The 13,347-nt window shown below is 35.6% G+C and overlaps 1 protein-coding gene across 1 annotated transcript; it reads right to left on the minus strand.

Moving 5' to 3' along the window:
- Positions 1–92: 92 nt before the first annotated feature.
- On the minus strand, positions 93–9,889 carry LOC128528811 (alanine aminotransferase 2-like). Its single transcript, XM_053501964.1, has 11 exons — positions 9,757–9,889; positions 7,302–7,391; positions 7,011–7,119; positions 5,738–5,868; positions 5,402–5,645; positions 4,950–5,029; positions 4,649–4,785; positions 3,827–4,001; positions 3,591–3,746; positions 2,766–2,878; positions 93–605 (listed from the first exon to the last, which is right to left on the minus strand). The coding sequence occupies exons 1-11, from the start codon at positions 9,868–9,870 to the stop codon at positions 515–517; spliced, it is 1,440 nt and encodes a 479-aa protein (XP_053357939.1). The 5' UTR covers positions 9,871–9,889; the 3' UTR covers positions 93–514.
- Between the last annotated feature and the right edge of the window lie 3,458 nt (positions 9,890–13,347).

Consider the following 13,347-nt stretch of genomic DNA (forward strand, 5'->3'; position numbering starts at 1 on the left):
GCCAACATCCTTGAAAGACAAAAAATAGATATTATGTAGAGTTTGTGTTTCATCCTCATGTACAATCAATACACAATATTTTTTAGTTAATGAAGTGTTGTTAAGAAAAACTATTTGCACTGCAATAATTTAAGAGAGATTTTTTTATTTATTGAGAGCAGAGAATAAAAATAACTAAACAACGATTCTTCTTGGTTGAAAAGACTTCATTGTCATTTTGAAAGTGAACTTTTATATTTATTTGATTATAATTACTGCTATAATATAATGAACATTAAACAGTAGAACTTTCTGGTAGTTCATTTTCTTGTTAAGACCTTGGTATAACTCCGAATTGATTGATGTTCAGCTGAGAAATCTTCTGAAGCAACAGGACTTAGATATTTGTGTGTATATGTATATAATATGTTCCCAAATGTTGAGTTCAGGTTCAAACTTTAGTTAGCAACTTTGAATACTATGCTCAGAGACAAACACTGTTATTATTTTCTTATGTTCATGCCAGTGTAGCTTATCAGGGAAACTCTTTAATGAAGCGGAGGTGAAATCCCTTCAACCTCTGCAGTACGTCTTTCATGGTCTCCTCTTGCATCGCCAGGCAAATCCTTTAGAGAGAAAGTTCATGTGCATGTTCAGTTAAGACTGGTTACTACCTTGTTTATATGCACTTATGTATGTATATATCTATAACTACAATTAACTTTGACTAGCAAAAGTATGCATTGTGATATTATTTTAGATGAAAGAATTTGTACATGTCTGTCTTCTGCACAGCAGAACTCTGCCTATATTAATACAAAGAAATTTCATTTTGCAAAGTTGAGTATCTTATGCCTTGTTTACACTAAATCGTTTCATTGTCAGCCAAATGTACTTCCTGTTGGTAATTGAAGACTGACCTCCAGATAAGACCACTTCAGCGCTGTTATTTAAGCAGTGAAAATATGAACTAATCCCAGTAAAACTAATTGGTTTAGATTTTCTAATTAATATGTATTGTTCCAGGTGTTTACATTTAGCAAGAATCTGCTTAGTAGCTCATTTTTAAGGAGAATATTAAATCTGGCACATAACTGTTCATAACATCACTTTTATTTAGCATTTTGATTTCACTTGTTCCACAGGTTAAACTTCAGGCAGATATGCAAGTCTGCAAAAGTTTCAATAAATTCTGTCTAGCAGTCGATTTAACACGTGCCTAATGCAGTAAGCTGTCGGGGAAAAATAGTTTGTAATTTTACACATAACTGCTCATTACTTTACTTTTGCCGAACATTTAAAATTTTGAAAACAATTGAATTTATGGTACAGGTTTAACTTCCGGAAAATAAAGGTACTACAAAACTTTCATTAAATTCTGTTCAGTCAGTTTGCATGATGCTGTGACAAAATCTGCCTGGACAGACATACAGACTGAGACTGGTTTTAAGTCCTCCAATATATGAAACTAATATATATTTAAAAGAGCGAGTTCTGGCCTATGTACAGACAAAACCTTTATTTTATTTATATAGATGACAGCTTGGCACATTTAAGATTTATCTCATCAGATTTACAAGGGGGTCACCTGGAATGGTTTTCAACTCACATGTGTGTCTTGTGAGTTCATTTTTGACATTTCCTTCCTTTTTATTGTGCTTTAGACTATCGGTCATCTTGTGCAAGGGTAGAGTGGCAACAGAGTCAAAAGGCATGTTAATGCTACTCCAACTACTGTACAAATCCATATTATGGAAATAAACACTAATTTAATTAAAGAGACGAGGCAGTTCATGATTATTTAAAGCACTCAAGCACTGGGAAAGTATTCCGAAGTGCAATCGCCCAAACCATTATGTCCTATGCTTGAAACTTGTTCTCATGAGGTCCCAGGAAAGAATGACCAAGAGCTACCTCTGCTGCAGAGGATAAGTTTATTAGTATTACCAGCATCAGTAACTGGTGATTTACAGCACCTCAAGTCAGGGCTTACTCAGGTTAATCCGGGCTTTATAATCACATTGTGGCAAAGAAAGGATTATTTTGGGAAAACAAAACTAATTTCTTCCTTGGGCCAAGAAACGCAAGGAATAAACATCAGATCAGTGGAAAACTTTCATTTGATTCTAACGGCCATGTCTTTGTTAAATGCAGAAAGGGTTTACGGATGGATTCTAAAAGTGTGGTTCCCTTTGGCTACCGCAGCATTTTGCCTTGCCATTCCATCTCATCTGGTTTGTGGTACCATAATTTTTTTTTTTTTTTTCAAAAGTACAATGACCCCAAACACACCTCTAGGTTATGTAAGAGCTATTTGTCCAAGAACAGACAGACATCATCAGATCTGACTTCCACAATCACCCAATCCAAATCCAATTAAGATGGTTTTGGCATGTACCTGTATAGGACTGGAGAGTGAAGGAAAATCAGTCAACATGTACTTAACACCTCTGGGAAGTCCTTCAAAATTGTGCCATTTCAGGTAACTACTTCATTAGGCAGACTAAGAGAATGCCAAGAGTGTACAAAGCTGTCATCAAAGCAAGATTGAAAGATTGGAAAATTGGAAGAATCAAAAATATAAAACCTATTATGGGTAATTTAACATGTCATTGTTGACTACACAATTCATATTTGTTCTGTCATAATAACAATGTCTTCAGTATCAATATAGAATATTAAAAACAATAAAAATAAAGAAAAAACATTGCATAAGGTGTGCCCAGACTTTTAAACGGTATTATTGTATATAGTTTGCATGTTCAGTGTTAATGCATTACGAGCACCTGATGTGATAAGTTTCCACTTTCTGTCCGTGCACACATCCGGCTCCTACACACAAGCCTTCATCCTCCAGCAAACGCAAACAGTACAGCAGGTCAGGCTCCAGCTGATTTTCCTATACATACATGCAGTTCATATAGTGAGAGTGGAACAGTATAAAAAATATAATTTTGATGGTTTATTGCATGGATTAAAGGTACAATTCACACATTGCTAGTTACAACAGACCATAAATGTGTTGGAAATTTTACGATGTACTAACTGAAACAGAACATGATTTCACAAGATGAAACATACATTTCCTCGAATCCTATAATTTTATCCCTAAAGCAAACAGTTACAGAAGAGATTTGTTTATTTGTGCTATTTGGTGTCACCCACATAAGGATGCTTTTAATTTCGAGTCTTGTTTATCTTAAGGTTTCTTCCTCAAGTCATCTCAGAGATTTTCCTTTACCACTGACACCTCTGGTCTGCTCATTAAGGAAAAACTAATGGAACTGAATGAATAAACATGGCTTTAAATGGACGAGATTAAAAATGTCTATCTATCTAACGCAGCATGCAGTTCAGTGTGGCAGAAAAATGCCATTAAATTACAGCAAAGATTATTTATTTATTTATTTAATTATTTATTTTTAATTCCATCATTTAAGGCCATTTTCAGGCAACATTGGTGGCCAACCAAATTTTTTTTACCCCTCCCCCCCTTTTTTTTTTATCTGATTTTTATTTAAGTACTGTAAGATGTTACCAAAAATAAAGTATGTTTTTCTTTAGCTAATTGTATGTTATAAGAGAAGAATTAGCATTCTTAGTTGTCTGACCTCTGCATGTTTTATTGCAGATTGAGACAAGTGCAGGCGTGGGAAGGCAAAAATTCCTCCATTCACAGGCTGACAGCTGATTCCAGGTAGGTCACTGAGAACCTCCAGAATCTTCTGGGCATTGTTCCTTATTGCACTCCGGATTGACCCAATCTCCTAGGAAAGTCAAGTTTCTAATAAAAAGAAATTCCATTTGAAATGAAAGATTGGAAAATATTAAATAAAACACATCGCACTTGCGAGTAGAGTTCATATGAAGATTGGTTGGGTTTTGGAGGGTTGAGCATCAAATCCACAGCGATTTGTCCCCCCAATGATGCCCACGTAACTGTGGAGAAGAATTTGTGGATGTAGGGAATCACTAATGGGTCAAGGTTCACAAACTCCAAATAGCCTCCCCGCAGACCACACCTGAGCACACAAATGGATTTTGCAGATGATCAGTTGTCAGGTTCATTACTGCATGTCCCTTAATATGGATTCTAACCACATAAAGGTTACACAGTAAATTACTTAATATAAATTGGATGTGTCTTCAGAATTGGATGCCACCTCAGTGACAAAAGGGAAATATTGGCCTTAATATTATCAGTTTAATGTTGTAACTAACAGGTATACAGACAGTATGTGCAAAAAAATGTATGTATGTGGATACCCAATCATCACACCTTTATGTGCTTCTTCTCCAAAATGCTGCTACAGTGGAATTAAAAATTTCTAGCACACAACTGTATAGAATGACTTTATTTGCTGTAGAATTACAGTTTTTCTTCACTGGAACCCAGACCTCTTCCAGTGTCACAATATGCACAAGGCCAGCTCCATGGAAATGCACAAAGCCCTGAACACATTTGGGACGACCTGGAATTCCTAATGTTTCCCAGGTCTTCTCACTTCACCTTCTCTGCCTACCCTAATGCCATTGTAGATAAATGAACACATATCTCCACAGACACATGTGACACAAAATCTAGTGGAAAGCTTTAGTCATAAGATTTTTAAGTGTGTGAATACCTCTGGCAGTAAAGTACATATATGTTAAATAAAAAATTTCATACTCTCCCAGGACAGTTTTGGAGATGGAGTTAAAGGAGACCAGCTCTATGGTGCTGGAGTATGGAGGACCCATTTCAGACAACACTCTTCTATATGAATAAAACTCAGATCCTTTCCCATACACCATGTCCTGATGCACCTGTCATGACAAATTGAACAAAAAAAGAGAAACCATTTGTTTTTGCCATCAATATGGAAGAATTAGGTGTGATGAATTCTAGTGCTTTGGTGGTGGTATTCTTAAATGAAAGATGAAATAAAATGAAGGTTCTTCAAGAATTTGCTTTAATGACAGACTGCTACCTCATCTACCATTAAAAAGAGATTTTCTTCTGCAGCAAAACGAATCACTTCAGCAATTGAGTCCTTACTCTGCACATGACCTGGTAAAAAAAAAAAAAACCCGCAACTTTGATTAAAGAGCTTAACTAGGGAATGAAAATGAAAATTTATATTTGTATTTATTTAAATGTTTAAAGCTTGTTTGTGGGTGGTATTATTTATTTAGCACATCCATGTCTGTCATGTTGTGCTGTATAACCTTGGAAAATTTTTGGCTTTTTAAAAATGCTTGGCATTTATAATAATCATCATCATCATCATCATTATCATCATCAATAATTAATCTTCAGTAACCACATTATTCTTATTTTAATAATTTTCCTTAATTATTAAAAATATATTATTACACATTTAAAAAATTCAATAAATATGCATACAAGTCAGCCTGCCATTAGCAGTTATATTTTAATTACCTGTTGGACTTCCTGGATTGATAACATATAACACCATTGGGTTGCATTGCATCCTGGCTGTGTGAACGGCTCGGCATAGTTCTTTAAGCTGAATGGACCAGCCCTGCTCTTCAGACAGGTAATAAGGCACGACAATTCCTCCGTGAGCTTCTACTCCCATGTTAAAAGTGGAGTATGATGGTACAGGACTAAGGACTCCTGTCTTCAGGGAGCCCTCACTTAGAACCAGCAGCTTCAGTACCATCTACAGAGAAATACCTGGATAAATTACTGTTCATTTTTAAGAATAAAAAGTGTGTTATGTAAATTTGTGCTTATAGTTTTGGTGTTTCTTACTATGAGGGCAGTCTGAGACCCATTGGTCATGTAAATGTTGTCAGGATCAGGAACAACACCATCGCGTTTGGTGATAAAATCACATATGGAGGCATGGAGTTCCTTAATTCCACGTGCAACAGTGTATGATCCTGGTCATAAAAAAAAGACATAATACTAAAACCTATCCTACTAATAATAATATTTTGTCACATTAGTTGAATAGCAATTAATAGTAGTAGTAGTAGTAGTAGTGGCTGGATATTGTATATAAGTAAATTAGGTTATTTTTCTAGAATAATTGTAACAATTAGTTTTAAAGGAACAGTTAGTATTTTTGAGTCCTCTGCTGTCTGTGTGGTAATTTGCAATAAAAACGTTGACAATAAAAACCTTGCCACATCCCTTTATAAAACGCTTATTATGAAGGAAAAAAATCCTAATTTTAAGGAAAATGTGCAATGGAGAAGCAGTTTTCTTCATCATGGGGGTGGAGCTAATTTGTGTTAAAGGAGTCTGACTTGAAGAAAGTAGCCAGATCCAATTTATTGCAATATTGTTATCAAAGTTTTCTTAGGGTTTAAAGTAATTATGTTACTTTGAGTTAAAAAATAGTCACTAAACACTGCACTTACATATAAGATCGTTTATATGAGATTACAAGAAATTAATAATAAATGTAGGGCACTGGAGAGCATTCAATATCTTTTTTTTTTTTTCTTGTTTTTCTTCTTTTTGCTGTTACCGTTAGTGGTCGTCACAGCAGACCATTTGTCTCCATCTAGGTCTGTCCACCACACCATCCCTTGTCACTCCAACCTCCTGCATGTCCTCCCTCACCACATCCATAAACCTTGTAACCCACTCTCCCTCTCATTTATGTACACACATTTACTCCATCCTGCTCCTACTGATCTTGTACATCAGTGCATCCCTCAACCTCTCTTGACTTATCTCAACCTGCTCCCTACTCTCGCTGCTGATTACAATATTATCTGCAAACGTCATAGTAAATGGGGATTTTTGTTTAACCTCATCCATCAACCTGTTCATCACCACTGTGAACAGGAAGGGGCTAAGAGCCGATCCCTGGTAAAGTCTCACCTCTACCTTAAATCAGTACCTAAGGCCACAGCTCATTGCTTTATGAGCTTATTTTTTTATGTTGCCCTTCCTTCACTAACTTTTTAAGCAATATTATCTATAATATTTTAATAAATTTTCTTTTTAAGTGGTTTTAGCTGTCTAGTACTGTTGCAATAAGATATTCTATAAAGTCATTTAAACAGATCACCAATGCTCCCGCCTGCACATGTTCCCAGAATCCTTCTCGCCCTCTCTCTTGCATCCAAGGGTAACCTCTCATCATTCAGGAGGGAAGGGTAGAAACAAGCAGCCAGGACCTGCACCACAGTCCCCACAAACACATTTTAAGAACACATACAGTAAGCATCACAATTCACAGTGCTATATGTTAGATAAATCCATTTTCTCTGGTTAATGTTTTAGTGTTATAGCAGGCCTGTCTTGTTTAGTTTAGTTTTAACTTCTCAAAATGATTTTCTAAGTTCATGACCCTTTTTACCTGACGAACAAAAGTGATGGGCTTTATTCCCATTTTGTGGAAATCAGCAGATGAAACATTGAGAATGGATTTATAGTGTTTCTCCAAACCCTGTAAAACAAAGTAGCACCACACATTTACATGAAACATAAGGTCTTACAGAACAAGTGCCAGTAACATGCATACCTAAATTAGAAACTACATTTAAAGTAAAAAAATATATTAATTAATGATTATAACATAATAAAATATGGATTGGTTACTGTAATTTCTCAAAAAATATTTTTTACAACAAAAATTGGGAGACAAAGGATATTTTGAATAGTAATTGGTTATTACCTAAAAACTAATCAATAAATAAAAAAACAAAAACAAAAATTTCTGTCATATACCCCTTATAATTGTGCATTAAGTTACAAGTAAAACTACTACTCCTACTAATAACAATAATAATTGATTGATTGAACGCTGTCTATAACTTTGTAAAAGTCAATAAAACTTCTGCTCTGTGACCGGTTTATTTTAACATCTGTGTAAGTGTTTTAGCTAACTTTAGCTAACACTGACATGCCACATCAATAATTTGGTTAAATTAAATGAGCTCTCAGTGTTTTATTCCTTAATGTTATAAGTTGTTACTACAGTACAATTAACTCACTAAAGGCCACATAAAAATAAACATTGGTACAAAGTTCAGCATGTCTAACTCTTCAAGGTTTACCTGCTTCTTTGTGCTTTATTGGTTATAGATTTTACACACAAACTCCTGTCTCATGACAGGAAAAACTTTTATAAAGTTAATCATAATAAAGCTTAACAGCTCATAAGTAACTCATTTAGAATTTCCCTGACCAGTCCGGTCCAGCAAAATGTCATTTTGACACTAAAACACTCACTCACTTGCTCATCATCTATACCGCTTTATCCTGTATTCCGGGTTGTAGGGGGCCTGGAGCCTTAGGAGACTTAGGGCACAAGGTGGGGTACACCCTGGACAGGGTGCCATTCCATCACAGGGCACTCACACTCATTCACACACTCTGGGCTAATTGGAACGCCAATTAGCCTAATATACAGGTCTTTGGACTGTGGGAGGAAACTGAAGTACCCGGAGGAAAACCACCAAGCATGGGGAGAACATGCAAACTCCATACACACCGAGAGAATCGAGCCTGGCCAGGAATCTAACCCAGACCCTGGAGGTGCAACACGACACTATTACAAATAACATCAAATAAAAAATAGCCTATATATATTTTTTATTTATTATTTTTTTTAGTATAAACACAAATCATTAAAACCAATATATGTGTTATGTACATTCCAAGAACACTTTTTTGGAGTGAAATCTGGGGAGTTTGGAGGCCTGATCAACAACCTTGAATATTATTCAATCTGTGTTGCACTGAGTTGTAAGGGGTTGGATGCATGGGCGGCACCACAAACACAGACATGAGTCTCTTAAGAAAAGGGTAATATTTTATTCAGAGAGAAGGGAGGGGGGTAAAGGAGAGGGGATGGAAAGGAAGGGAAGTAGAGTATGTGAAGGTGTACATGTGCAGGTCTGTGCAGGGTGTCATTCACGCGTGATCAAATGACTGTTTTTAGTTTTTCTCCTTTGAAGTCCCTGGGCCGCGTTAAATCACCCCAATTGTATGCCACTCTTCAGTGTCAACAGTTTACTTGTACATAATAAATAATCAATGATATTTAATTTACCTGGTGGTGTTAGTGTTGTGGCTGATATACTTAGATTAGAGGTTTTTAACATGCAACTGCCTATTCATCAAGTCATCAAAAGTACTGGAACATGGGAATTACAGATGTTTCTCATTGCCCAGATATGCCCTGTTTGATTGACTGTTAAAACAATGAACAGCTCTGAATGTCTGGTCTTGCTTTGTGCCCTTGGCCATGTCTGTGAATACTGCATTAGTTATTTAAAACAATAAAACAACAAGACAATGGGACACAAAGCAAGCATTTTTAAAGCAGAGTGGACCAGGCCTTATCTTCTTCTATGAGGTAAAGTTAGGGCGGAAATGTGCTTGCCTTTTTTAAGCCCTGTCAAGCACATGTTTAAAAATGAATAAAAAGTAAACAACATTTGCATAATATGCCCCCTTTAGGACTATCTTCTCCTATACTTTTGCTCACCTAAAAATTGTGTGGTAGATATGTAGAAACCTGAAAAAAGAAATCTTTTTCATCTTATAATCATCCTTTGATCTCGAACCCAAATGTCTTCAATGTATGTCAAAAGTAAAACATTTGGTCCTAATTTTCCAAAACTTTTGGAGTATTTTACGCTTAGTTTTATTTGTTCTTACATAAAATGTTATGCACATTAATACCCTTTATTCTTTTGAAAGCTTGTCTAAATATTGCTAGAATTTTCACATTTTTATTATAGAAATCATTTCCTAAAACATTTCCAAAATAACCATAAGCCTGGCCCCAGTACAGATTGTTTTACCTGTTCAATTTCTCCCATCATTTGTCCTGCACATTTGTCCAAAATGTCCTGTGCTGAGTCACGAAGGCCTTTAAGCTTTGGATCAACTTCTCTTGGGAGAGATATTCTCTTCATCTTTCTTCTTGAGTATTGTACTGACTGTACTGTGAGTATGCAGAGGAAAGGATATTTGAGTCATTTTTTTATGCCCAGCCAAATTGCAAATGTGTAACAAATGTATTTATTTCTAGATTAAATAATTAACTCACCCAAATGTCGCTGCCAGAAAACATTCGCAGTCAGAGTAGAGAACATACATACAGTATGACCCACTTCTAGAATGACCACATAAACTAAGCAGTATAGTACACACAGTACAGGTTAACTGTGAGGATGACCTTTAGGATTTTAGGTTTCATGGGTCAGGAAAACTACTGCTTACACTTGGACTACTTTTCACTTCACAGTACACTTAACAGTCACCATGATCTGACAAAAATAATACCTGACTACCTCTCATCAAAACGGTTCTTGACAGTTTTATTGCCTTTTTTTTACCTTTTAGATGACCTTTTACTGTAGATAACCTTAGGATGACCTTTAGGATTTTTATGGGCTCAAGGTTTGATAAAAGTAACGGTGCTTGTGCGTTAGACATCGTTTAATTTATTTATTTCATTTTTTTTCATTTATGTATATATTTATTTATTTATTGTAAGGATTTGTTCAGTGTGTGTGATTTTTTAAATCTGCTTTGTGAGGGGATTCATTTCAAGGTGTTTGTGTTTAACTAGTAAGTTATTAACTATTTTAACTATTAAGAGATTTATTCATCACCTACTGGAGAACAGTGAAACATTTAATCAGTGTGGTAAAAAACTTGAATCACTTTGAATTACTGGGGACTGTTGAACTTTAGTTTTTCAATTTGCATAAAGAGAAGAAGAATAAGCGTTACCTCTTCATCTTTCTTCTTGAGTACTGTACTGGCGTGAATATGCAGAGGAAAGAATATTTGAGTAATTTTTTTATGCCCACCCAAAAAGCAAATATGTAAGAAATATATTTATTTCTAGATCAAATAATTAACTCACCCAAATGTCTCTGCCAGAAAACATTCACAGTCAGAGAACAGCCACAAAGCAAGCCTTTGTAAATCAGAGGGTGAGAGCTATGCTATTAAACATTAGACCCATCTCCCCATGAAAAAATATCTGGTTAAACTTTTATTAAATCCTAATCTGATAATGGATGTTAACTAACACCCCTATGCCATTACAATGCCTGCTATTGTAACTAGTGTCCGATCAACCACTTGGTCCATACAGAAGAAAACTAATAATCTCAAGGGTCTCAGATCACAGCTGTTAATGCAATAGCTATGTCCGGGTAGCGTGATCTATGCAAGCTAGTTACTTTAAGCATAACCTTTAGTTAACTACTACATAGGCCGTTAGAGTTTACTGAACTCATTCAGAGAGAATGAAAAAAAGATAATAAAAAAAAACCCTGCTGCAGCAAAAAAGTCTGAGTAAGTTATTAATGTGAAAAAAATAATAAGGTGCACCTCAAGAAAAATGTCTCCTCAAAATGTGCTTCTTCACAATACTGGGAAGGTCTTATCTCGAAATCAATTCGAAAACTCTAACGAAGTTCTTGTCCATTAAAGACATCATCTTGAGTGTCACTGTGTCCACAACCTCCATTGTTGGGCTGGATAGGAGCATCCACCAGTTCACATACCACAAACAGAGTCAAATTCAAATTCAAATTTTGCTTGTCACATACACAGTCATACACAGTACCATATCCAGTGCAATGCTTATATGACCGCCAGTGACCTTAAAAAAAAAAAAAAAACTTATACGTAAGAAATAAATATAGATAAAAAGAAACATTAAAGAAAATAAATTTAACTAGTATAATGAACTGTACAAATAAGGGCATAATAAAAATATTACAAAATATATAAAGAATTGAACAATTCCAATAGAGAGCATAACGCTGAACAGTGTGAAGACTCTGCTTTACGAGCCAGGGATAGTAGTAACACTGATTAGAGCAGTTTAATTACACAGCTCGCTTAACAAATAGGACAATTAATATCTGATCAGCTAAGAAAGAGCAGTAACAAGTCTGAGTTTTCGGATAGTCAGCCCCAAGGCACTGGGTCGTGCTAAACTCTAGGGGCAACTTCTTTAAATTTATCTGGCATGAAGCTGGTGGTGAAGCCTTATGTCAAGATGCCTCATTGCTTCAGAGGAGATGAATCTGACAAGCTGACAGTACATGAGTGGGTGGAACCTATGAATGTTTATTTTAAAAAAGAAAGATACAAGAAAGAGACAGGGATAGTAGAGTCTTGACTGCGTTGAATTTCTCCACACTATTTTTTAAGAAATGACATTTTTAAACATGAAGAAATCCCAGTCTGTAATGGCTGCACACATGCACAGGAGAGCACGCTAAAAAAAAAAAATCTACTTCTCTTTTAGTATCAGCATCAGAACACACATCAAAGCTGCTTCTAGTGGTTACCAATGATCACAGCTAGATGCTGAATCAAATAAAATGAGAAGTAATAAACAAAAAAAATTAACTTCAACTGGGATAGCTGTTTAACCCTGCTCATTAATAGGTAATAGAAATTATACAGTATTTTAGTGTTGACTGTGTGATATCAGCAGCTGAACATTCAAAGAAGAAAGCTATATTAGCTTATACCCAATTTTTTTTTTTTTTACATCATGACAAACAGAAAACTAATTTATTCTTTTGAAGAGAAGTATAGTACCAGGTTTTTAACACATGGTCCTCGTATATATAAGCCAATGTAAACCAGCTAGACTATTAACCAATCTGTTGCATCAGCTAAGCATGCCATTCCTGACAAAATGAACCTGATAATTCACGAATCAACTTTTGTTTCTTTAATTATTACTAATCATTACATACATGATCACCTTAGCTCTAGTGTTAAAAAACTTTTTAAAAAACTAAATAGGCAAAGTCCAACCTAAAAATGTGGTTGAAACACAGAAAACACTGAAAAATAAACTAAGCAGACTTGAAAAATAAACTAAGCAGACTTACGACTAAGCAGAAGAGGCGGGTTTCGTCATGCTCTCTGCAGGTCATTCACTAGGTCCCCCCGTGTGGTTCTGGGATTTTTGCTTCTTATCATTTTGACCCCTTGGGGTGAGATCTTCTGTGGAGCCCCAGATCGAGGGAGATTATCAGTGGTCTTGTATGTCATTTATTTCCTAATAATTGCTTCCACAGTTGAGTTCTTCACACCAAGCTGCTTACCTATTGCGGATTCAGGCTTCCCAGCCTGGTGCAGGTCTACAATTTTGTTTCTGGTGTCCTTTGACAGCTATTTGGTTTTGGCCATAGTGGAGTTTGGAGTGTGACTGTATGATGTTGTGGACAGGTGTCTTTTATACTGATAATGAGTACAAACAGATGCCATTAATACAAGTAAAGAGTGGAGGACAGAGGAGCCTCTTAAAGAAGAAGTTACAGGTCTGTGAGAACCAGAAATCTTGCTTGTTTGTAGGTGACTAAATATTTATTTTACTGAGGAATTTACCAACAAGTTCTTAAAAAATC

The sequence above is a fragment of the Clarias gariepinus genome, chromosome 1 (genome assembly GCF_024256425.1).
Source record: "Clarias gariepinus isolate MV-2021 ecotype Netherlands chromosome 1, CGAR_prim_01v2, whole genome shotgun sequence".
Lineage (NCBI taxonomy): Eukaryota > Metazoa > Chordata > Actinopteri > Siluriformes > Clariidae > Clarias > Clarias gariepinus.